At 56.5% G+C, this 25671-nt stretch overlaps 1 protein-coding gene across 1 annotated transcript in view; it reads right to left on the bottom strand.

Annotated features, from left to right (window-relative positions):
• Positions 1-665: 665 nt before the first annotated feature.
• Positions 666-25671, bottom strand: part of UBE2O (ubiquitin conjugating enzyme E2 O) — a gene marked incomplete at both ends in the record, with an annotated part of 57091 nt that continues 32085 nt past the window's right edge. Inside the window, 17 exons of the mRNA XM_079726151.1 lie at positions 666-1336; positions 1482-1539; positions 1637-1840; positions 3534-3670; positions 3909-4605; positions 5378-5467; positions 6087-6215; positions 6309-6421; positions 6662-6816; positions 7192-7664; positions 7870-8020; positions 8157-8266; positions 8598-8741; positions 9413-9476; positions 9998-10095; positions 12079-12189; positions 12317-12376. Coding sequence (XP_079582277.1) covers positions 666-1336; positions 1482-1539; positions 1637-1840; positions 3534-3670; positions 3909-4605; positions 5378-5467; positions 6087-6215; positions 6309-6421; positions 6662-6816; positions 7192-7664; positions 7870-8020; positions 8157-8266; positions 8598-8741; positions 9413-9476; positions 9998-10095; positions 12079-12189; positions 12317-12376 — 3465 coding nt within the window. The remainder of the gene's footprint in view (positions 1337-1481; positions 1540-1636; positions 1841-3533; positions 3671-3908; positions 4606-5377; positions 5468-6086; positions 6216-6308; positions 6422-6661; positions 6817-7191; positions 7665-7869; positions 8021-8156; positions 8267-8597; positions 8742-9412; positions 9477-9997; positions 10096-12078; positions 12190-12316; positions 12377-25671) is intronic.

Here is a 25671-nt window from a genome sequence, read left to right as displayed (position 1 = left end):
TCCCAACCTCTCTTAGAGAGCGACTTCAACAGGCCCGAAGGCTCTCCTGTGTAAATGGGCCAGAACAGAGCCAGGAGTCTGTGACGGCAGCTACAACTCCCAAGGGAGAGTGTTGATGCTGGGAGACGAGGGAGGAGGCAGTTGGTGGTGGCAGCAGGAGGGCCTGGCCTGGGACACTAGGAAGCTACAGTGGGATGAAGAGGACAAAGGGGACCGGGGAACCGCTGGAGCAACCCACACTTCATGCAAGGCACGTCCACTCATCCCACGGGTCCGGTCCCGCGGGTCCGCACACACCTGGGCCCCGAGTTCTCCCGCGTCAGCCCCCACGAAAGGCCCACCTCCGACCTGAGGCGGAGATGGCGAGGGAGGAAGTGCTGGGACACCCTGCCTGGGGTGACAAGTGGAAAATCAACAACAGGGTTCAGATTTTCTTTGCCACAGGGACCCCGCTTGCTGGAAGATTGCTTGGGAATAGAAATGGCAGCATCTCAAGAAACTTCCTGCACTTCAGCATCACTCATACTGGGGAGAAGAGGGCAATGGGCGGGGCTTGCACTGGGGACAGAGGAGGAAAGGGAAGAGGGGAGGTTCCAGGGGAGGGAGTGAGCAGGCAGCAGCTGGCCTCTCCCCGCAGCGACGCTCCTTCCTCCAGGGCTGGCTGACTACTTGTCCTCCACGCTCTCGGGCATGCCCGCCTCCATCAGAGCGGCCCGGAACTGAGTCAGGACCCCCCGGATGCTCTTGATGAAACCCTTAGAAAGCGGGAAGAGGGGGAAGCCGATGTCAGGGTAGCCACTCTTCTCAGGCAAGAAGCTCCGGTAGCTCTTTCTCCGCTTCTTTGGTTTGACACTGGGTGGCACTGAGGCGTCAAGCGCTGCCTCCGAAGTCTGGTCTGTGCGGTCCCTGCTGGCTGAGGCCGGGCCCTGCGCGCCGCCCTCCGAGTCTGAGCCCTGGGAGGCCTCTCCAGGGGCCAGCCCTCCGTCCTCAGGTTCTTCTCGGCTGTAGTCTGAGAGCTCGGCCACAGCTGGCGGCTCTGGCGAGCTACTGTCCTTGGGAAGCCCGTTGGGCAGCGCTTGGGCCCTCTCCAGCAGGGCGTGGGTTTCCAGCCAGGACTCAATGCGGTTCACCAGCCGCCAGCCGCCAGTACTGAAGTGCTGCCGGATCTCCTGCTCGAAGACCTCGGGCGGCCGCCGCACCAGCTGGGTCATGGACTGCACCACGCGGATGAGCGCCATCTCGTTGTAGCAGCGACTGTTCTCATAGCCCTCCTGTAGGCCGCGGTCGCTGTCAAAGCCGGCTTCGTTGTAGTACGGTTCATTCACCAGGATTAGACCTGCCGGAGGAGAAGCCCATCAGGCCCGCCCGATCTCAACCCCCGAGAGGAGGCCAGAGCTACAGACAGGAGGTGGGGGATGCAAAAGCCAGAGTCACTGTGCCCTCCGGCAGCCCTGTCACCCCCCCGGCCCCACCCACCGTACCTTGGATGGAGATGAGCACCTGGAGAAGGCTGGATTTGCTCGTCCACCTCTCTGTCCCCTAAAACACACACACAGTGCGATCGATTAACTCTGTCCCAGACACCTGTCCAGACTGGCCTCCCCCAGTCCTGACCAGGTGCCGGCACCGTACCCACCTTTCCAATCCAGGTGCCCAGTAGGCTGACGCACACCTTCCCATTGTCATACAGGTTGGGGTTCAGACGGCCACTGCACTGGGAGAGGTAGCAGAAGTGGGGGGGCACGGCTGGGTAGATGTTGGGGAGCTGGATGTCAAACAGGTAGAGGCCGTCCTCGTAGGGGGTGCGAGTGGGGCCCTTGATTAGGGCCGAGAAGAGGTCCTAGAGGAGGAGGAGGGAGGGAGGGAGGGAGGGAAGGCTGAGGTTGGCGGTGGGCTTCCACACGGGGCACCTGGATGTGATCTCTTCCAGGGCTCTGTGCGGCTCCAGCAGGAGCAGCCCCCTGGGACTCCAGACACTGCCAGCAACAGAGAAGCTAAACGCAAACACCTCTGTGCAGACCTGCCTGGCATCTTTTAACTCCTGACACAAAAAGAATTTTCTAAGCCAGTTTGTATCCTACCAGGTTTTTTCCTTATAAATCATTACTTGTAAGTTGCATTCCTCAAAACAGCCCCCCACCCCCAGTGAAGCAAGCAACAATTACAACCCATCAGAAGATGAAAGAACATTCCAGGATGGCAAGGCTGCACTTGCTTTTAGGGAACTAGAAGGATGAGAGGAACTGAAGTCGGGGAAAACGCTGGGAGACCACTAGAAACTCAGGCTGTAATTCACCAAGGAGACTCTCCACAGACACCAGAGAACCACATTGACTGTCGGGGTTGGGGGGGACCATCGCCAGGGCAACGTGCCGGGTGAGCAATGAGCTGAGAGCCGGCTAGGGCCAAGGACTAGCTGGAGTGTCGGAATCCTCTCGTGTACTTGGGACTGGAGCCACTCTGTGGGCCTCAAGATAACACACGATTTCCCTTTCCCTCTGAGTGAGATTTGGGTAGAAAGCAAACAAAAGAGTTCTTCCGTCAGCAGAGCTGAGATGGGCTGGAATTTTCAAAAGGAATTTCACCAAAACCCAAGGAAAACTAAAAGCATCATCAAGAACCTCGAGCAGCCCTGACCACGCACGCGCTCCTGGCCCTGCCCTGGGGTTTCTGGCCGCCTGCAGGCCCATTTCAACAGTGCCTCTCTTTGTGGTCCCTTTCCTCTGGCCCCTTCCTCCAGGCCTGGGCTGGAGCTGAGGCCTCACTCGGACCCAAATTCAGTGTCTTGCATGGTGCCTGGCACACAGCAAGGCCCAGTGAAGGTCTGCTGAACAAATAAGGTGGCATATGGACCACGCTCGCTCATTCCTGGAACAAACAAGGAGGCGCTCACACGCCTCCACCAGCATGACTCAAAACACGGGGCCTAGGTCACAAACAGAGAAGTGGCAAATGGAGTGTGACGTGGCCACGGGAGGCTATACTGTCCTGTAGCTAAAAAGCAATGACCTACATCAGTGTGAATCAACGTGGGTACGTCTCAAAAATTACCGTTGACTGAAAAAAAACAAGTTATAGATGATGTGTATGATGATGTGCTATTGGTGTAGAACAAATCCTACAAGATAGTCTGGTTTATGGCAATGCACGAACATGTAAACACAGAAGAAGATCACATGGAAGGAGACCCATGAAACTGCTGAAGTCATGGCCCCTGGGGGCAGGGTGAGGATTGGTCAAGGACAACTATAACTTTTTCTAAAATGTTCTAATTTTTCAAAAAAACGAGAGAAGAGTCAGGTGATCATTACAATCTTAAACTAACTTTTAAAAGGATGACCATCTGGTCTAGACACACGCGTGGGACTCCTGCTAGCCGTGTGGCTCCCCTGGTGGAGACTGTCCTGCCTGGTAAGGAGTCCCTCAGGCCTGCAGGCCCAGGGGCCGAGGCTGCAGCCTCTCGGGCACCAGGCGCCCACACAGCACAGCCGCACCCGGTGGTCCCCAGGCCTGGCCCGCACCAGGCTACTTGCCATTCTGTCCTCGAAGGTCTTGACCATGATGCCGTCGGGCAGCGAGGTAGCCAGCAGGGCCATCTCCTTCCGCACCGTGCTGAAGAACTTCTTGGCTTCTGGAGGCTGGAACTCAATTTTCTTAAAAGAGTGATTTGCTAGAGGGGGAAAGAGAGTGGTCAGTTCTTCAGGGCGAGGCCTGGGAACTCCACCTGGAGGTGCGGCGGCCGCTGGGAGCGCTCCCCCGACAGGTGGATGAACCCACATGCTCCCTGCCCTCCTCTCCTGGCATGGGGACTGGTGCCCAGGCCAGGGAAACGGCTCCCCAGCCCTGGGCGGCAGCCAGGGGCCAGCCACCTGGCCTCCAGATCTGGAACACACACGGGGCCAACTCACAGGGCGCGAACTCCAGCACCGAGAAGACCTCGCCCTTGGCGCTGGTGAAGGTGACCCCGGGCTTGCCGCCGCACTGCTGGCAGAGCACCGGGGTCTCGCTGGGCCACTCGGCCTTCACAGGTGACTGCCCCTCGGGCTTGTCCTCCTTGCGCTCCGTGTCTGGCACAGCCTCCATCTTCTCCTCCTCTGCGATGGCCACGTTGTCCAGGGTCTTCTTGAGGTTTTCCTGCAGCTTCTTGATGTCATCCAGAAACTTCTTCTCCCGCGTCGGCTTCTCCGGCTCCGCCGTGGGGGAGGTGGGCGAGCCCGTCAGAAGCTGCTCCACGGTCATGTTCTTGAGGCTCTCCAGGATCTTGATGGCCTCTTTCAACTCCCGGAAGCTCTTCGGGGGCCCATCCTTGCCAGCCTTCTCCATCAGCCCAGCCACAGGGGTGGCCATGGCCACGGCTCCCTGGATGGCGGCCGTGGCGGCCTCCTCGCTGATCACCACTCCCTTGTCCTCCTCGGGGGCCACTGGCTGCTCGGTGGCTGGGATGGGGGGCTCCTCTATCTTGGGGTGCTCGTCCTCCACCAGCCCATTGTCCGTCTCCCAGCTGTCACTGTCGTCCTCCCACTCATCCGAGGACGCCCCACTGGTGCTGCCTTCTACCGAGTCATAGTCTGACTCCTCGATCTCAGACTCGATGTTGTACAGGTGCTGGTGGGGGGAGACGGGGCACGGGCCATTCAGGGGCGCTCTGCCAGGACCCCAACCCTCAGAGCTGATGGTGACTGGGCGCCCTGAGGCCTCGGCAGCCACGCCACCCTTCCCCCCTTTCCTGCTCTGGCCTCCGCAGTTGGGCCTCTGTGCTTCTTGGTCCCTAGGCCCCTGAGAGGCACCTCCGCTGCCCCAGCCCCACCCATGGGCCCAAGGCCCAGCCAAGGCCTGTTCCAGCCTCCTTGCCGCTGAGTGCACTTGGTCAGCAGGGCCGTGTCACACCCTGTTCCCCCCCCCGGAATGGCCTCCTGGACGAGAGGTGAGCCCCTCCCCCACCCCACGTTGGTGCCAGGAGAGGGGAGCTGGGGTGTGAGCATCAGCTCAAACAAGGGAGCAAAGAAACAGCATCAAAAACAGCCCTGCCACTCAGAACCCATCTGCTTTCTCTCCCTGATCTGTGAAAGTTGTCCTAGAAGTGTTGGTGCGAAGGCTCTAATTTCTTAAAGGAAGCAACCTGTGTTTTCTTAGCACAGTGAATGGGGATCCAGGCAGATCTGGGAGGTCTGCGAAAATCTACACACGACTGGCAATCCAGCTGTAGGCTGCCTCTCTGCTTTCCCGACTCTCTCGCCCCGGGGCTCTGGGTGTAATACTGCCTTTCCTTTCCCTGAGACCTTACTCCCCCAAAGCAGACTCCCTGGCCAGGAAGATCTGAGCTCCCGGCCTGGCTGCCACAGTCTGGAGCTGCGAGGTGGACTCTGCAGGGGCTCACCTGGGGCAGGATGATGGTCTTGGAGTTATCAGCCCACACCACCTCCACCTTGCTGCTGATGTCCACGCGGGCCACCTGGCCAACCGACGGCTGCAGGGCAAATGGGACAGGGTCAAAGGTGCAGCTCCCCAAGGGTGAGGGCAGGGGCAAGGCCATGAGAACAGAAGGGATGTGGGCACCAGCCAGAGACCACCGTGAGTAACTCGAGCACGGGACCCTTTGGTTGAAACACCCCCAATGCTCGCCGTCCACTGAGCCCCCCACTCACTCCCCTTCCTGCTCGCAGCATCCTGGTCTCTCCGGGCTTCCAGCCTCGGGACTCTCGTCCCCACTCTTCCTCTGCCTGGAATCTGCCCAACCCCACCCCGTGTCCCCACTTGTGCTCCAGGGCCCAGCTCAGACGCCACCTCCCCAGGCCCCTCCTGTGCTCCTGTAGCACCTGACACCACGCTCGTGGTGCGGAGGACACGAATGGGCTTCTCTAATAGGCCCAGGGAGCAGCTGTGTGAACGAGGCCTGAGCCCGGCAGGTAGGTGAGTCCTCGTGCAGGTGCTCGGACTGAGCGGCCCCGCTGCCGGGGCAGCCGCTCTCCTGGGGAAGGCGCTTGGGGCGGACACGCAGCCCAAAGGACTTGCAGGTCTCGGCTCCTGGTGCCACCTGGTGGCACCATCAGGTACTGCAGCTGCCACACAGGCCAGGGTGCAGGTACCTCATCCTCCCTGTGAGGCCCTCCATCTTCAGTGTTGCCGATTCGGATAACGATATCGGTCGTGCGGAACCGAAAGTCAGGGTGATCGGCAATGTCGTAGACGCTCACATCTTCCTCCTCTCCAATCAGCTGGGGAGGGATGGGTGGTCGTGAGTCCAGGGGCCCTACATCCAGCCCACCAGAGCCCACCCTGAAGCAGACGTGGGGGCAGCACCCGCTCACCTCCACGTCGTCCCCACTCGGCCGCAGCTTGAACCACTTCACCATGCAGGTGCGGCCCACGTGGTCCCCAGACTGCACCACGCCGTAGACAGCGGGGTCCGGACAGCTCTGGACTAGGGACCCAGCGGTGGGGGGGAGGGGGCATGACTAGCTAAGGCGCCCTGGTGGTGCCACCTGCCACCCACCCACCCACTGCACGTCAACCACAACGGGGCCCAGAACCCACTGCTTCCCTGGCTCGGTCAGTGCAGGCCAGAAAGGCTCCCCGAGTCTTCAGAAGAGTGACCACCAAGGGGAGTGTCCTTGATGCCCAGACCCCTCGCCCCTTCTTCCCAAGCCCCACCCGGCGCTACCTCGCTTGTCCACCACGAAGTCTCCAGGGCAGAACTCGTTGTTGTCCAGGTGGTGCACAGGGAAGAGGTCGTTGGAGCGGACGTTGCACTCCACGGAGCCGTCCTGCCACATCACGTCTGCTGAGGTCATCGTGGTCACCACCTCCACCGCCACCCTGCAGGGCAGGACCAGTGAGGAAAGGGCAGCTACGCTCTCTACCCACCGCCCCACCCCACGGGCTTCGTAAACTGAAACCCTGAGCATCAGGCAGCAGGGAAGAAACAGTCTCCCCGCCAGGCATCTCCTCCGGGAAGGGGCCCCTGTCCCGCCCTCTCCCACTCCCAGATCCCTCCTTCCCACCCGGCCAACCCCAGGCACCTACGTCATCTTGGCTGGGCACCTCTGAGCCTTCGCGGGGCCTGCAGACCGCGAGCGCGCCCATGTGCACGTGAGCCTGGGTGTGCATGCGTGTGGGAGCGGGGCGGGGGCAGGAGGGGAGGGTCTCAGGCTGGGCATCCGGCCGGGAAAGGGAGGGTGCCCCTGAGTTTACCTGTCCCCCGGCTTGAAGTCACGAGTGATCTTATTCTTCTTCCTCTTGTGTTTCCGCTTTAAGTTCTTGATGGACAAGGGGATGCTCTTCTTGCGACCTGCGCCGCTGCCGCTCTGGGAGGAGGTGGTGGAGCTGGCGGAGGAGGTCACCGAGCTGCTGTCGTCCGTGTCGTCGGCGGCCTCGTCATCGGCGTCCTGCTCGGCCGAGTGCAGCCGGTCATCCCCGCCCTCCTTCAGCAGGAAGGGGGGCAGCTGCTCGCCCCCCTCGTGGGCCTCCTCGGGGCCCTCGTCCTGCATCTCCACGGGGCTGGCAGACCCATCAGGCGTCTCCTCGGGGCTGGCAGACCCTGCTGCGCCCTTGGCTTTGGCTGCCCCCTTCTTGCCTGTGTCCTCCACGGAGTGGTCCCTGGAGCACTGGGAGTCCGGGGACCAGGACATGATCCTCACAACCTGGTTCCTGAGGAGGCGCTTCACCTGCAGGGACGGAATAGGGAGAGCCGGCTGACGCGGCCGGGCCCCAGGCAGCTCGGTCTGAGGGGTGACAGCTGTACACACCTAGCTGGCCTGCAAGGGTCATCAGGGCTGCCCCCCAAGGCCTAAAGCACAGACCTTCCTGCTGTGGAAATGGCTCAAGGCCAGTTCCTCAAACGCCCGCCAAGCCCCAGCCCCGAGGACATACCTTCTTGGCCATAGAGCCCTCCCCCTGGGCGCAGTGTTTTTCTGGACATTCACAGGCAATCTTGGCCGGCTCTACCTTGGCTGGGAAGACATACAGACAGCGCTCCCCGAGCTGCCGCTGAGCATGGTCAAAGCATCCGAGACGCTTCACCCTGGGAGGGGAGGGAGGAGAGGCAGGGGCTGGGCCAGGGGGTTCTCAGCCCCGCGCACCTGTGCCCGCGGCCCAGAGACTTGCTTGGGGACCGCCCCTGGGGGCGCTGGAGCGGGTGGCGCGCTGGAGCCGCTCACCTGCCTAGGTTTTCCTGGGTGATGACAGAGGGCGGGGGGCTGACGCTGTCCGTGCCCCCTGGACAGAAGCTCTTGGTAATCCACGTGACCTTCAGCTCCACAACCTGCACCTGGGGGTGGCGGGCAGGACAGGGCCACGGTCAGCAGGCTCTAACGCCCTCTCTTTAAGCAGCTGTCCGGAGCCCACCTGGCCCCAGAGCAGGAAGCAGGTCCTCATCACAGTGTAGCACCAAGTTTGGACACCCCCAGAACAGGCCCACCCCAGGGGCCACTCACTGCGGCCTCCTCACCTCCAGTCAGGGCCCAGAGGACCTGCCACTCACCACCCTCCCACCTTGCTCGGCCCGGGTTCCCTTGGTTCTCAGAGCAGCCCCACCCCAGGTGAGGCAGGGTGGGCGGGAGATCCAGGGCCTCACCCCCCTGTCCTGCCCCCACCCCTACCTCTTCGACCAACACGCGGAACTTGCTCTTGGTGCTGAGCACGGGCTTGACCCCTGACAGCCACTGGACACTGGAGAAGATCTTGGCAGGGCCAATGAGCACCTGGCCTGGGTAGAAGCCGTAGGAATCATCAAAGAAGAGACCCTGCAGGATTTGGGGCCAGAGAAAAGTCCCCGTGAGCACCGCCTCCTCAGGGGAGGGCGCTCTCCACACCCGCACTCCCTGCTCTGTGCCTGGCTCCTGCTGGCCCCGACCTCCACGCTCCACAGCCCCTAAGGCTCCAGAGTAGCACCTCCCAGACCTCAGGTGCATACAAATCACCAGGGATCTTACTGAAATGCACGTCTGGCCCATTCTGCTTCCAAGCTCTCAGGCCACAACAATGCTGCTGGTCCAGGGGAGGCACTTGAAGGACTAAAGCTCCAGAGGACAGGGGTCCCCAAACCTGCTTAATCACACACACTCCCCTAGTATTCTTATTTACAAACTGTGTCATGTACTACTGTTCTAAAATGTCAATTGTAGTAAAATACTGCATACACTCTAAGAAAACAGGAGATTTAAAAAGAATGAGATACAAAGTCAACAAAATGCAAAGAAAGGTTCTACTGCTTTCTGCTTACACCCAAACTTTTATACCTCTGGATACACACCGCCCCTTTTCTAGGAAAGCAATGGCGTAGAAGCAGTGGTTAGCCTGGGTCAGCTCCAAGCTCTCTGCTGAGAAGTCCCTCCTGCACAGCCCAAGGGCTGAGGAACATGAGATGAGAGGCCCCCCGCCCCGCCCCCAGTCTCCTTGGGTGGAGCCAACGTACAGAGTCGCTGACATGCGGGCAGACATCGTAGAGCTTGGCACCATCCTCTGTGTTCATGGAGCACCTGCAACAGGGCACAGGGGCTTGGTTGGCACCTGACACACTGCCTGGGTCTTAGGGGAGGCGAGGCAGCCAGGACCCCTTGTGGTGCTGGTCAGGATCTAAAGGACTTGTGCAGAGGTGTCAATACGTCCGCCCCACCCCGCCAAAATAGGCAGTTCATCCTCTGCCCACACCTCAGCCCCTGCACTGGTACAAGGAACTCTCCTAAAACAAACAAGACTCTACACCCGGATCTGAATGTTCACCACCATTAAAGTGCCTAAAATAAAGCATCAGCCCCTCTCACGTGTCCTAAATGATAATGCAGCTCTCCCAAAGCCAGGGTAGAGCCTAGACCAGAAACTGAGCCAGAGGATCAGGCCAGGCTGACAAGGAGACCAGCCCAGGGTCAGGTCCTGAGACTTGAAGCCCCGAAAGCCTGCAGCCCCTAGTACAGCCCTCGAGGAACCGAGAAAACACCCCCTGCCCTCCTTCACGGGCTGCCCCTGCCGAACGATGGCTCCTCCATGGTGAAATCCGCACCTGGCACCGTTAGACAGCTTGAGGATGATCTGGTTCTTCAAGTCATAGACCTTCCCCAGCCAGCAGTCATAGGCAATGTAGTCTCCATACATGAAGGGCTGCAGATCAGGGGAGAGGGGTGTGAGAGGTGGCCGATGACACTGGTGTCCAGGGCACCAATTCCTCTTGGCCGTACAGACGGGAGGAAGGCTCTAGATAGGTCCGACCTAATAGCTGCTGCAGCAGGCTTTCCCCCGAGAGTCCAGCTGCACCCCAGCTCCCCTCCCACGGCGTCCCAAGGACACAGGACACATAAGTGGGAGCGGGCTGGGGAGGGTGGTTATACAGATGAATAAGTAAAGTGATTTAAGCAAATAAATAACTAAACTGAGGATATCAAGAGCCATGTCTCTCACTATTGGGGACGGCACTCACTAATACAGGAACAGGAAGGGGAAGAGAGGAGGAGCCTGCAGAGCTGGACTGGGGCTGGAAGGATCAAGACGAACCCATACATCTTATACACACAGAACAGGCACGGACATATCTAGACGTGTGTGTGTGTCTACGTATGTAGACATACATGTATTCCCCAGTGTTGCCCTGAATAGGGCCTAGCAGCAATTAGCGCACCCAGCGTGCATCCAGATCTTGGCTTTTGAAATACCATTTTCTGAAAGGAACCAGGGCTCCTTGAAAAAACAGCTGATTCTAGGCTGGATGAGAAAAAATACAAGATGGAAAGGAAGTGTTTAAAAAAAAATGGTGGGGATATGTCAAAAGGACACAGAAGTCAGCTTGAAGGGGATCCTACTGGCCAAATGTGGGATCATTCAAGCAACAAAACAAATAATGACAGTAATGGGTTATAACCAACTGAATAAAACAGGAATCTCTGCATCCATACTGATGTAAAAAGTGAATAAATAAATGGGACAGCAAGTACAGCTCTTCCATACAGTAGAATGCCAAACTAATAAAAACAAGTAGGCAACGATGGAGTCATAAAATCCCCATTTAGCAGCCACCACAGTGCTGGCTGGTTCAGGTGGGAATTGTTAATGGAAGCTAAGGCTGATGTATGGGGGTTTGAGAAGTACCGGGTTATTGACACAATCCCGGAATATCTCCCCACAAAACTGATAGAATCGCTTCCAACAGGGTGAATGCTGACTTTACGGTGGGGAGACATGGCAGAGCCCCAGACGACTGGGGAGCAAACGGAATGCCCCCACCCTGCGGCCGTGGGATGTTCCAGGCCAGTGAAGAGCTCAGCAGCACTTCTGGGGCAGTTCTGCCAAGAACGCAGGGCCCCAGGCTGGTCATGGGCACCGTCAGATGGCCCCACGCTCAGGGTCACCCGGGATAAGGAAGACAAAGCAAGACTGGGGAACCTCTCCAGACTGGGGGAGATCAAAGAGCTGACAATTCTTGTGTGTGCTCCTGATGGAATCCTGGGTCAGAGGGGAAAAAGGAGATCGCTGGGACAACTGAATGAGGTCTGTGGATTGGACAGTAATGGGTCAAAGTCCTCGCTTTGGGCTTTGAATGGTGGTTAAACAGCAGAGTGTTCCTGTTTTGGGGAAATACACATTGTAGTATTTAGGGGTCATATAGCATCATACCTGTAGTTTGCTTTCAAATGTTTCAGAAAAGGGGAGGGGAGAAAGAGGGAGGGAGAGAAGGCGGCGGGGAGAGTGAGAAAGAGAGAGCGACAGAGGAGTACAGAGAGGTGGGGAAGGAGGGAGGAAAGGGCGCTGGAGCTGATGCAGCGAAATGTCACCAGCTGAGGAACCTGGATGTTGCAGGGGATAAAGGTACCTACAACTTTTCAGTAAGTTTGAAATCATTAAAAAAGTAAACTGAAAAGAAATTTGTTCCAAAAAAAGCATTAGAGGAGAAGGGAAACCAGCAGTCTCTGCTGGAGACGTAAAGCCGTGTCCTGACCTCGCGTCTGAATGGCTGACTCACAAGAAGCATGGTGAGGCTGCAGGGAGCGAGCTGACTGCTGGGCTTGGCCACCCGGCCTGGGAAGGTGCCGCGGAGAGAACCAGAGCCCCGAGAGGGGAGGTCAGCGGGGGTGGCAGGCGGGGTGGGCTCACCCAGATGTGCTGCAGGTCCTTGCTGTTGACGGGGTAGACGATGCAGTTGGTGCCAATAAGCTTCACGGCGCAGTCGATGTTCACGTCGATCACCGTGCCACACTGGCTGTCCTGCGGGGGAGAAGGCATCCAGGTCCCGGCAGGCGCCCTGTGGGGCCACCCAGCAGACCCGGCCAGGACCTGCCCCAGGCCACCCCCGCCCCCAACCCTGCCCCACCGAGTGGGACGCGGGACTCACAGTGGAGCGCATGTGCCGGACCACATCCCGGGGCACCACGGAGCGGTCCTCTAGTTTCAACTGGAACAGAGAGCACAGGTGTCAGAGCACGGCCCCCCAAATCACTACAGGATACAGTCTTCTCCCTACCTCTTAGTGAAGCGTAGCATATGTATAGCTAAGCGCACAAACCATAAGCCCAGAGCTCGGCTTTGCCAAATCCCACACGCCCCTCCAACAGCACCCAGATCAGGAGACAGCACGCCAGGTGCGACCTCCCGCACCAAAGGCAAACACCGTGCTCACCAGCGGTAACTCTGATCACGCTGAAAAGTGTGGCTACGTGACAGATCACGTAAGGCCTCATTTAAATTAAAGATTTAGGGGCTTCCCTGGTGGCGCAGTGGTTGAGAGTCCGCCTGCCGATGCAGGGGACGCGGGTTCGTGCCCCGGTCCGGGAAGATCCCACATGCCGCGGAGCGGCTGAGCCCGTGAGCCATGGCCACTGAGCCTGCGCGTCCGGAGCCTGTGCTCCGCAACGGGAGAGGCCACAGCAGTGAGAGGCCCGCGTACCGAAAAAATAGAATAAAATAAAATAAAGATTTAACAGCCCATTCTGCAGAGAGCAAAACATTTTGCTGTGAGTGGAATCCTTTTTCCAGCTTCTGCCTGCCCTGCACCCCTGCTGCCGAGTGCTGAGCAGGGTGGGCTGGAGGAGGAGCGTGACACTGGGCCGAGGGTCACCCTGAAGCCGCTATCAGCCTCACCACCTTCTAATCTGGGCCACCCTGCCTGGCCAGTCACAGCCTGCTCCTTATCAACTGCCCCCGCAGAGGACTGCGAGCTGCTGAGTAACCGACTCTCAGGATGCTGGCTTCTGGAGGCTGGCCAACTGCGCGGCAAGCACTGAGCCATCCCTCCACGACAAAGCCCCTCTCCCTGCCGGGCACCGGACGCCCCACAGCAGCCCAGGCGGGAGACGTTTCTCCACTGGGCCAGTGCATCTTCCTTGCTGGCTCCCCAAACCTGTGGCTGCTCCTCTGTGGTTCTTCACTGAGTCCTGGGAACCGGTGCATCTCTGTGACTGCCCATCTCCCTGGCTCAGGCACCTCCAAGACCCCAAACTAGGGGGATGGAAGAGCTGTTCCCTCAAACACCCAACCGAACACTCAAGATCACTCCACCGCAGAACGTGGGGCCTGGAACGGTGACCTCATGAGAGGAGAACTAACTGAGAAGGGAGACAAGCGCTTAAGGGCACCGAAATCCTGGCAACGACTAAAGCAAACCCTGTTATTAGTGGGATGTGACTTTAAAAAAAACTAAAGGGGAAGCAATGGGCCCGCCATCAACAGGTGACAGAGATGCTCCTACAGGGACACAAGCCCGTGTTCCAGACGAGAGGGAGCCCCGGTGTTAAGCACACCGGACACTTACCTGCGCTGGCGCTGCAGCCTTGCAAAGCAGCCTCGCGAAGCGCTCGTGTAAAAGGTGGGGTGAGTGGCTCAGAGGATTAACGAGGCAGTGAAAGCACAGACGGCCACCAGGCGCCAGGCCCACAGTAAGGGCTCAGCCAACGCTAAGTGCTATGACTACTCCACCGGCCTCCGTTGCCCCCTAGGCACAGGCTGAAGACCCTGAGCTCAGGATCCAAGATCCCAGGAGGCTGCAAGGGGCCACGTGGAACTCTGCTAACGGTGTGCTGGGATGACAGTGCCATTTTTCTAATTCAAAGAACCTCCTATCCTATAACCCTCTGGGCCCAAATCCCCGGGTGGGACATGGTATTTTCAGTGCTGTCCCACCCTATCTCAAACCTCTGCTCCCATTTTAGACTTCAAAAAGCCACAACTGCAGATCTTTCCAAGTTGCCACAGAAACCAGAAGTTGCAGTGAGGGGAAATCCACTGGGAGAGGGACAGTGCTGCATGGGGCAGGAGGTGACACCATGCTTGGAGCAGCTGTGGCTGCGGGCACAGGCTGCCTCGCGGGCTCAGGGACCTTGAGGAGAGACCCAAGTTGAGTCTGCACATCATCCCAACCTCAGCGTCTGTGTCAGTCCCCGAGACAGCTGCCAGGAAAGGAAGGGAGTGGCCCAAGCGCAGACCCTAAATCAGCACAGTCTTTGATGGGACACGGCCCAGCCTCGCTACCCCCGAGGGGGTACGGGAAACTGAGGCTCCTGCTCTGAGGCTGAAGCAGGAACTACACAGCCAGTGAAAGCTGGCATCACGGCAAGGACAGGGATGGGTTTTCTCCTTCCTCCCTCTGTAGAACCTCTGCGAGGCTGTGGGGCAGGCAGGTCCCCGAGTTCCAAGGAGGGGGCCTGGTGAGCCAGCGTGTCCCCGGATGTGGCTCTCCTGATCCGCGCTTGGCCTCTTGCCCGAGTCTGACTCCTTCCACGTGAAGCTGGGTCTCCAGGCTCTTCTGATCTTGCACGACAACGACAATGACAGTGTAGAGCAGAGCGGAGTGGCAGGCAGGACAGAGGGGTGCAGGGTCCACTATTCTGGCCGCATTTCTTTTTTTTTCTTTTAATTTATTAATTAATTTATTTTGGCTGCGTTGGGTCTTCGTCGCTGCGCGCGGGCTTTCTCTACTCACAGAGAGCGGGGGCTACTCTTCATTGCGGTGCACGGGTTTCTCATTGCAGTGGCTTCTCTCATTGCGGAGCACGGGCTCCAGGCGCGCGGGCTTCAGTAGTTGTAGCACGTGGGCTCGGTAGTTGTGGCTCACGGGCTCTAGAGCGCAGGCTCAGTAGTTGTGGCGCAGGGGCTTAGTTGCTCCACAGCATGTGGGATTTTCCCGGATAGGGGTAGAACCCGTGTCCCCTTCATTGGCAGGCAGATTCTTAACCACTGCGCCACCAGGGAAGTCCCTCTGGCTACATTTCTTTTCCTTGGGAATTCCAGAAAATGAGAACAGGACGCCTGGGAGGGCGAGGATGACTTGCAAGCCTCTCCATGCTCTTTCACCAGTTTCCCTCCCAGGTGCCCACGTCCCACCACACCGGGCACTGCTCTTTCCACATCCGCCAGCCGCTCCAGCCGGGCATCTCCCCCGGAACAGCGCTTACCCACGTCCTCCTCACCTCTCCCTGTTCTGGGCACGTGCTCCCTGCATCTTGAAGGCTTTCAGAACCCCTGCTCTGGAAGGAACCTCTGCTCTGGAAGCCTCTCCTCACAGCGACAGCACAGCTGGTGTGTATTACACTCCATGCAGTTTTCTAGCACTTCACGTGTTTTAACCTGAGAAATCCTCCACAACTCCACGAAATAAGCAGACTGTCATTGTCTTTACAGATAAGTAAACTGAGACAAAGAGAAAAGAAGTCATGTGTTCATGGTCACACGGCTCCTAAGTGGTGCCGCTGGGACTTCAACTCAGGCAGTCTAGCTCAAGTCCATTCGCTTAACCACAGAAAAACCCTCCCTCCCCAGCGAAGGAGAGATTTAGGGATAGAGTAAAACACATTTCAGGCAGGTCCACACCCTCTGAAAGACAGTAATTCTTCCCCTGGTTATAAAAGCAACAACTGCTCTATTCATTTTGGGGGCACATGGCAGGCGGCTGTGGTGGCCTCTGCCTGCGGACGTCATCAGGGCCCTGAGCGCCCGCCGAGGCCGCCAGGTGGGAGACACCACCGGGTCTCAGCAGTTTGCCCTCCACTGCTCCTCCCCCCTTGAGAGATCAGGCACCCAGATCACAGGCACCAGACACTGGAGGCTAACACCAGAGGGCGCTGTGCCTGCTCTAGGAAAACGCCAGATTGAAAAGTGAAACTAAGCCATGAAACAGAGCCACGTTTTCGGTTAGGCGCACCCTGGACGCAGTTTTTAAAAAATTGTCACCGGCGTGGGATCTGAGGTGGAAGGTGGATAGATTTTAACTGTCATTATTGGCTCTAGAATTCTGAACAACCTCTGAGGTGGTGAACTATTGTTTAACATTTCTTGAGGGAGAGCTGTAGCTATCAGAGGTTTCTGAATAACAAAAAAAAAGCAAGACAAGAAAGATAACCCACCAAAATGTTAAAGTGTCTGAGTGAAGAGGGGCTACAGGTGGTTTTAAAAGCGAACGTGCATTACTTTGGAGACTTTTAAAATGTTTTTAAATTGACATATAGTTGATTTACAATACTGTGTTAGTTTCAAGTGTACAGCACAGCGATTTGTTTTTGTGGGTTCTTTGCAGATTATATTCCGTTACAGGTTATTACAAGAGATTGGGTATAACTCCCTGTGCTTGGACACTTTTGTGACATGTCTGCGGGACGTGCCTGGTGGAATCCGAGAACCCACATCCTTTGCTTCCACTGCCTCCTCTGGAAACAGGAGTAGCAAACAACACACCTGCCCGCGTGGCGAGGATTCCTGCACCTGCTCTGGAGGAAGAGAGCCAAGCTTCAGGGAGGACAAGCACTGGTGAGATAAGCCCCGCTCTGACTCAGCCTCCATTCTAGTGCAGCAGAGAAACAGACAGGCACACGCGCGTGCGCACGCACACACACACACACAGGTCAGGTGGTGCTATGTGCCATACAGAAAACCAAGGCACTACCCAGGGTGTGTGGGGGAGAGGCTGGAAACGGGAGGGGAGCAAGAGCAAGTTATTTATTTTGAGAGGGTGACCAGGAAAGGCTGCTCCAAGGTGACATGTGACCAGAGGTCTGAGTGTATTAAGGGAGTGAGCTTTCCAAGCAGACAGAAGAGCCGCCCTGACGACCCTGGCAGAGTGCGCCTGGATGACGCCCAGCGGAGGCCAGCAGGGCTGCGACAGAGCAGCAGGGAGCAGGAGGCGAGGCCAAGCATCTCGGGCCTCAGAGAAAAAGCACCAGGGAAGGACCTGAGAGTCCGTCCTGAGTGACGGGAGCGCTTGCAGGTCTCTGAGCAGGGGTCACATTAAAAGCATCATCTGGGGCTTCCCTGGTGGCGCAGTGGTTGAGGGTCCGCCTGCCGATGCAGGGCATGTGGGTTCATGCCCCGGTCTGGGAAGATCCCACATGCCGCGGAGCGGCTGGGCCCGTGAGCCATGGCCGCTGAGCCTGCGCGTCCGGAGCCTGTGCTCCGCAACGGGAGGGGCCACAACAGTGAGAGGCCCGCGTACCGCAAAAAAAAAAAAAAAAAAAAAAAAAAAAGCGTCATCTGGCTGTGGGCTGGGTAGGGTGACCAGGTAGCCCAGGGGTTCTCAACTGGGGGCAACTCTGCCCCGCAGAGGACATCTGTAATGTCTGGAGACACGCTTGGCTGTCACAGCTGGGGGAGGGGCTCCTGGTGGTGAGAGGCCAGGGACGCTGTTAAACATCCAACAATGCTCAGGACGGCCCCCCACAGCAGAGAGTGATTCGGCCCAAAGCATCAGCAGTGCTGAGGCTGAGGAGCCCTGAGGCTGTTCCCAGGAGAGTCTGGTGGTGCTGAGACCAGAGGAGGGTGAAAGGATCACCCTCCAGATCCTTTCTGAAGTTTGAGTTAAAGAGGTGCTCCAAGTCGGAAAGCAATTCAGTGGCAAAGGGAGGAGGGGGGACACCGCCAGGGGAAGGCAACATGGCAGGGGGGCTGAGCACTTCCGTCCCACCCCCATTTGAGCTCCAAGGAGCTCTGCCCTGGCCAGGAGGCCCACTCTCTGCCCCTTGCCCCCCGGGCTGCCCGAGGCGCACGCTGCTTCCCTGAGCTGCAGCTCTGACTCCTGGCACTGACGGCACAGCAGGAATGACGAGCTGGTCCCGACCCTCATTCCTAACACGGCTCTCGACTGAACCTAATGCACCATATAAAAATGTTCCAAGGACAGAAAAAGGCAAACTGAGGCTGATCAATTGGTTGAAAATACAAGGAAGCTGAAACAAGAAGTTACTTTGAAGTGGATTTGAACATTACATCCTGTAGGACTGGGTGGCCCTAAGGGCTGGCCTGCTCAGTGGGGGCTGAGCACCCACCTTAGGAAAAAAAGCAGGCTTCATGCCTGGTCACTAAGATCAGTATCCACGAACAGGGCTCCCAGTGTGAGAGGGGAAGAGGCAGGAAGTCCAACAACGGGCAAAGGAGGGCCATTAAAGTGGCCTGAGCATCTGCGTCAAGGCTGGAAGCCACCCGCCCACCACTGCCATCTCCTGTCAAACTCCGGCAAGGCCAAAACACAGGGGAGGAGAGGCGGGTGTCCTTTGGACCCACAGCAAGAAAGCCACGCAGTCTTCCCTGGGGGTGAGTGACATGAGCTGTACCAGATCCTCAACTGACAATGGGAGTACCAGCACCCACAGTCTCGGGTCGCAAGGACGAGCTGTCTGCCAGTCCCACTCCGTGCCCCTGGCAAGTGAGTGGGAGATGGGGGACGGCTTGCTGTGGCCCCCGGTTTGGGCTGTGTTCAGTGGCCTGAGCCAGGCCCTTCCTGGGGAGGGAGAGGAGAGAGGAGTGGCAGGGCCAGCAGACACACGGGAGATGAGGCTGTTTACCTAGGCCAGGACTCAAAGAACAGATTCCTGAAAGGAATATAATGAGGTGAGACCAGTGCTGGAAATTTCTAAAGGCTTGCTACTTCCCAAGGGGTAAAAAGAATCTGAGAAACACCATCCCTCCCACCTCTCATACAGCTAGAGCTGGGACAGTGGTCAATGGGGGGTGGGGTGGGGAAACCTCAGGGCCTCCTAACCACCCCCTCTCACTCCCTCAGCCGAGGTCGCAGATGCTGAAGAAGGCCCCAGTCCCACTGCCCCTGGGTCTACTTGGCTGCAAGCACCCCAGCTCACTGCGGTGGCCACCCAGCTGCACTCCAAGCCAAGATGGAATGGGGGACATGCTAGTCACTGGCTGAGAAGCCCAGCTCAGTCTAGGGGGTGAGAATAGAGGAAGCCATTCAGTAGAACTTTGCTAATCCTTGGACTGAGGTCATTGAAATTTTTTTCAGTGCTTCCTATAGATTCAAGGCTAGAGAAGAATACAAATGTAAAATAAGGAATGCACACAGTCTTTAAGGAATTTAGAAGGATCTGGCATAGAGGTGGGTGGGGAAAGGGGAAGGGCAGGCCCAGGGATATTAACTCCCTCCCTCCAACGCAAATACAACTTGGAGGCCAGAGAAGCTAAGATGCCAGATTGGGAAGTTTATCCCACAGTGCAGAATTCTGAAAAAGCCTTGGAAATCCTAGAATGGAATGCTCCCTAGAGCAGTGTTTTTCCTTCTTTCTTTTTTTTTTCTTTTTGCCGTGCCAGTTGCCCAGAGGGATCCCAGTTCCCCGACCAGGGATTGAACCCAGGCCCTCGGCAGTGAAAGTGCAGAGTCCTAACCACTGGACCATCACGGAATTTCCAAGCAGTGTTTTTCAAACTGAGGGCTGTGACCCATTAGTGGGTTATGAGATCAATTTAGTGGGTCATGGCCAACACTGGGTGTATCACATACAGGAAGGCTAGGTACTGTTTTTTTTTGTTTTTTTTTTTTTGATTTATTTTACTTTTGGCTGCATTGGGTCTTCGTTGTTGGGTCTTTGTTGCTGCACGCAGGGTTTCTCCCATTGCGGCAGGCTACTCTTCGTTGCGGCGCGTGGGCTTCTTATTGCGGTGGCTTCTCTTGTTGCAGAGCTCGGGCTCTAGGTGCACAGGCTTCAGTAGTTGTGGCACGTGGACTTCAGTAGTTGTGGCTCGCAGGATCTAGAGCGCAGGTTCAGTAGTCGTGGTGCACGGGCTTAGTTGCTCTGCGACATGTGGGATCTTCGAGACCAGGGCTCGAACCCGTGTCCTCTGCATTGGCAGGCGGGTTCCCAACCACTGCGCCAGCAGTGAAGCCCCGAGGTACTGTTCTGAGAACACTTTTCCAGGCGCATATATAACATACATGTGTCCTGGGTCACGATGTATAGTATGTTCTATGGCGGGTCACTTTCAAGAAGTTTGAGGGCCCCACCCCTGCCTACCTGCTCTGCTGGCTCCCTCTGGCTAGGGCTTCAGCCAGTTACAAGCAAAGCGAGACATCTCTTCTCGTCAGAAGCTGGTCTAGAGCCCCAAACAAGCAAACAATCAAAAACCCTAGGATCTAAACGTTCACACACAGATACTGTGGGAGTGGGGAACTTTTAACTCTTTCTGACATTACTTAAAATGTCAGTAAGTCAGCCTTCAGAAGAGTGAACCTGGGAGTGGCAGGAAATGGTACTAACTGTGGGTTGGAGCTGGGCTCCTCTTCCAACTTCCAGTTCTGAATGGATTTGGGGATATGACTGGCCAGTGAGTCTAGCGAATGCCAGTGTAATGACTTTCTCAGAGCAGTTGACCATCATGTGACTGAGTCCCTAAAAATCCAGCCATCAGCAAGCTGCCCACCTGAGGATCGAAGGTTTTACCAGCAAACACAAATGGCCAGAGGGCCTCACATGCCAGGGGGAGGAGGAGAGCTGGAAATGCCTGGGCAGTGGAAGAAAAGACAAACGGCTGGTGCCCCTAACTGGAAAATTCTGTCAATCACGCGCTACAGAAACCATTCAACAGAAGCTCTGCTAAAACCAAAGACTGGGGTCAATCAATTCAATAGTTTTTTAGTGTTTTCCATAGATTCAGAATGAGACAAGAATACAAACACATAGATACGTGTCCTGGCTTTACAGAACTTACATTTAGATGGGGGAGACAAAATGAAAATACCTCAAAACATTTATACAAGTAAATACACTGCCGAGCTGGGTAGAGAGACAAAGATTCCTGTTTCCAAATGGCAGGTGGGGGAAGGCGGGAAGGGCCAGGCTGCAAAGGAAATGTGCATCAGAGATGCAGCAAGGGATGCCATCCCCTGACCCCTGCAGATGAAAACTGGCCAGGCCTCTGTACTCTCAACCCCCAGGGGTATCCCTGTCCCCAGGGACCCCTCTCTCTGATGGCACACCACAGTCCTGAAGCCTGTAATCAGGGCCGGCAATGCAGCATGACTGCATCACTGCTTGGAAACTGCAGCTGCGGCTTGCCAGCTTGCTGAAATGGTCCAGAGGCACAGCCTGCCCAAGGGGACTGAGTCCAACTGCCTGCTCAGTGAGGGGGAAGGACCGGGGAGCTGTGCCTGGCACCAGGCCAGCTGGAGCCCAGGCAGCAGAGCTGGGTCTCTGCAGATGCTGCAGTGTTTGGGGTGCAGCATATGCGTTCCAGTAGCAAGAGATGGCAAGGAGAAAGAACCCAGCACTACACCCAGTGTCTTGGCCCCGGGCTTATCAACCTGGCTCTAAAAACGACAAAACAGCCCAGGACTCCCGGATTAGAAAGGAGGGTACAGACAGGCAGCGTTAGACTGAGAAGGCCTCCCTACTCAAGAGGTATGACTAAAAGGTAGAAGAGTAAACAGCATGACTTCCTGTCTGTTCTCATGGCCGGGCTGCTGGGCATCCATCCCCAGGAGTAAGCAGAGAGCAAGCCCATGGTCCAGGTGCAGACAGAGCCCAACACTGCCTTCCAGACCCCCACCATAACCCCCACGTGTCTGATGTCAGATGAGTTCACAGAACGATGACCCAGGCTGGTAATCCCACAAATAGACCTTCATGGAGCCCATGCTGTGCAGGGGAAAGCCCCACGTGGAGGTACTGCTGTGGTAGCTCTCATTCCACAGAGGAGGCTGGAGGCTCAGAGAGGTAAGTGACCTGTCCTAGGCCACCTGGCGCCAGGATTCCAGAGCCGTGGATCTGCTAGTGTCCTTCCTCATTTGGCGTGCGTGGCCCTCTGCACAGCCCTTTCTACCCCGGGGCATCGTCCTGGATCTCGCTGAAAATGCAGACTCCCAGGCCCCAGCCCAGCTGCCTTAGAATCCACAGGTTAACAAGGTCTCCAGGTGACCCACATGCACATCACCTTGTCCTCACGTAACAGTGGCTCTTAACAGAGGGGCATCAAGATGGAAGGAGGGCCCCACCCCAGGCTCACTGCCCACAGTCCCCAGGATGGTATTCTGAAAACAGGCATTCTGAAAAAGTTCCTCAAGTGATTTTGATACTTATCTCCAAATCCTGGTTATTCTGACTGGCATTTTAAAGGCAGTAAGGGAGGAGAAATAGCTAAAAGGGACTATATCTGAGTCCAGTGGGGCAGGTCAAGCCCACTCTCAACTATAAGGGACCCCATGAGGGAGAAACACAGCCTCCCTGAACCCACACCAACCTCTGCTTGTTTCTCAAACACCTGTGGTTACTATTTCAAGGCATGAAATGGATACCCATCCTAGGGTACAGGGTATCACTCAAGCACCAACTGGCCTGGCAACTCTGGCACAGACCAAATGGCTCCTGGGGGCCGCTATTACCTCTTGGATTGACCGTTAAGTCCTAAAAACCTGACTGACCATGAAAAAGCAGAATTCCTGAGGCTGGGAGGAAGCATCCCTCCAGCCCTGCAGGCACAGTGAGACGAGGCTGCGGCTGGCCATACGGCCCAAGAGCCAGGTCCTGCAGAGGCCACGGTGTTGCCACTCCCCAGCTGCATGCGCTAAGTCCTGTCACCTCCCTGGGCATCACCTGGCATGGGCAGCCCTGGGCTGGACAAGCTCTGGGCCCTTCCAGCTCCAGAGCTCATCCCCTGCAACGTCTCCAGAAGCCCTGGAATCTACCTGCCCAGCATCTGTCCCTGCCGAGGGGCCACATGGGTATTCCATTTGCAAAGTGAATCTCCAGAGACCCCCAAGGGGGGTGGCTGAAAGGAAAAGATGGCGCTGGTGCACACGGCCTGAGAAGGCCCCGGGACAGGAGCACCAGGGCAAAGCCTGGACCAGGCCCCTTACAGTTTCTCTCCCCAGGAACTTAGAGCTCAGCTGGAGAAAACAAGTACACAAAATAACATCTACAAAGACAGAAACAAGATGCAAAAATTAATGTACAGGGCTTCCCTGGTGGCGCAGTGGTTAAGAATCTGCCTGCCAATGCAAGGGACATGGGTTCGAGCCCTGGCCCAGGAAGATTCCACATGCTGCGGAGCAACTAAGCCCGTGTGCCACAACTACTGAGCCTGCACTCTAGAGCCCGTGAGCCACAACTACTGAGCCCACGTGCCACAACTACTGAAGCCTGCGCGCCTAGAGCCCGTGCTCTGCAACAAGAGAAGCCACTGCAATGAGAAGCCCGCACACCGCAACGAAGAGTAGGCCCTGCTTGCCGCAACCAGAGAAAGCCTGCGCACAGCAACGAAGACCCAACGCAGCCAAAAATAAAAACAAACAAATAAATAAATTTATTAAAAAAAAATTAACGTACAGGTGCCTCTTGAGTTAGATGTCATTACTAAAAAAGCCTTTTACAAATTGAAAGGATTTTAGAATCGGGGAGCTATTTCAAGAAAACCCACAGGAAATCTGAGAGTATGCAAATTACCACCTTCTTGTTTATAGGGTCAAAATTCTCCTCCCCTCTTAATGACTGCAGACACACCCACCTCAGCGATGAGCAGATACAGCTAAGAGAGAACCAGAGTGAGTGGGAGAGGGTGCACTCAGCTGGATGGCGGGGTGGCACTAAGGTGCCTGCCTGGAGGAGGTGCGATCGGAGGAGGTGGCACCGCATGGGCCAGGGGGCCAGCAGGAGGTGCTCTCAGGCCCGGGTGAGCGTGGAGGGAGGGAGGGAGGGAGGGAAGGGTAAGGAGCATCCGAGTGCCTCAGAGACCTCGTCCAGGCCTCACAGCCCCCTCAGGAGGAGGGTCCTGGAAACAATGTGCCAGGGGTGGGCACAGGGCTGGCACGCACCAAGTGAGCCTCTCCCCAGTCCGCCTCCTGGCACCAGGCCAGCCTCACTGCCCCACGGCGCCCCTGAGCCGTCTGGGGAGGGGGTGACCAGTGAACAGACACCAGCACGCAAGGCCCTGGCCTGATTCTCTTTTCTGTATGATTAAGCACGAAACTTCCTTCCTTCCTTCCTTCCTCCGAGTTCCTCTAGGTCCGACGTAGAAGGACTTCTCAGCCAGAATTCATATTATCACAAATCTGAAGGAGGACACATTTCCTGAAGGTAAAAGATAAAATGTATTTGAACTATTGGACGCCCACCTCTAGACATCAAGCCCTAAAATCAGCGACTGCAAGGTAGCGTTCTGGCCGACACACACCGCTATGTTTGGTCTGGAAGGGAAACTGATGGAAACCATCCCACGGCCCCATAAAACCAGAGTGGAGAAGTCCAGATATGAAACTCATCAGTGTTGAAATAGCAAAGGATTATGAAGAAGAACGGAGGCAGCCTCGACAGGCCCCTTGGGAGGAGGACTAGGTTTTAAGGCAACTATCAGAACCCTCAGAACTCTTTCAAAAATACACATTCCTGATTTTTTTTTTTTAACCCCAAACCTACTGAATGAATCTCTGGGTGAAGCCAGGAATCTATTTCTTAACGTTCGCTGGGCAAGTCAGATAACCAGCCTGGTAAAAACAGCTCTACTTCAACCAGTATGCTTCCCTTTCTTCTAAAACAAAATAGGACTACTAGAGACATTTGTGTTTTTTTGTTTTTTGGGTTTTTTTTAAATTTTATTTATTCATTTTTGGCTGCATTGGGTCTTCACTGCTGCGCGCGGGCTTTCTCTAGTTAAGGTGAGCGGGGGCTGCTCTTCGTTGCGGTGCGCGGGCTTCTCATTGCGTGGCCTCGCTTGTTGCGGAGCACAGGCTCTAGGTGCACGGGCTTCAGTAGTTGTGGCATGTGGGCTCTAGAGTGCAGGCTTAGTAGTTGTGGCGCACGGGCTTAGTTGCTCCGTGGCATGTGGGATCTTCCCGGACCCGGGCTCAAACCCGTGTCCCCTGCATTGGCAGGCAGATTCTTAACCACTGCGCCACAAGGGAAGCCTCGGGACATTTGTTTTTAATTTTTTTTAAATTTAAAGATAAAAATCTGGGGATCAAGATGCAAAAGCAAGGTGGATTAAAATAATGAACAAAGTGAGGTTCAGCTCATACCCGGCCCTCAGTATCCCTGACACACTCCTCCTGCGGTTCAGCCCTTGAACACACACACAGGCACCAGGTCCCCTAAACGATGTGGCCCCAACTCTGACCTCTGCTCAGGTGGTCCAGACCCTGGCCTAGATCAGCTTCCAGACAGACACCAAGAACAAAGCCCCAGACCCTGCTGACCAAGAGCCCTGTGACCTGACCCAGACCAGCTGCTGCCTAGGTGGCAAAGAGCAGAACCTGCCAGTACACATCCTGGACACCTGGGGGACACGGTTTTCCCACCATAAAGACTTCCAGGCAGGAAGGCAGCTCCTAGGCCCATGCTGCGGCCACAAGAACGTGATTTTTAGAGCTGGGATCCTGGATGGGACGGAACTGGTGCATCAGATGTGGCTCTTTTCTCCTGTAAGAACTCTGAGTCTGAGAAAGAACTGCCCTGGCAGGAAGGCGAGTCACTGCTTGATCCAAACCCTCCAAGA

This window comes from Hyperoodon ampullatus, assembly GCF_949752795.1.
Source record: "Hyperoodon ampullatus genome assembly, chromosome: 19".
NCBI classification, from domain to species: domain Eukaryota; kingdom Metazoa; phylum Chordata; class Mammalia; order Artiodactyla; family Ziphiidae; genus Hyperoodon; species Hyperoodon ampullatus.
The sequence above is the reverse complement of the archived record's forward strand: the minus strand, read 5'-3'. Positions and strand labels throughout refer to the sequence as shown.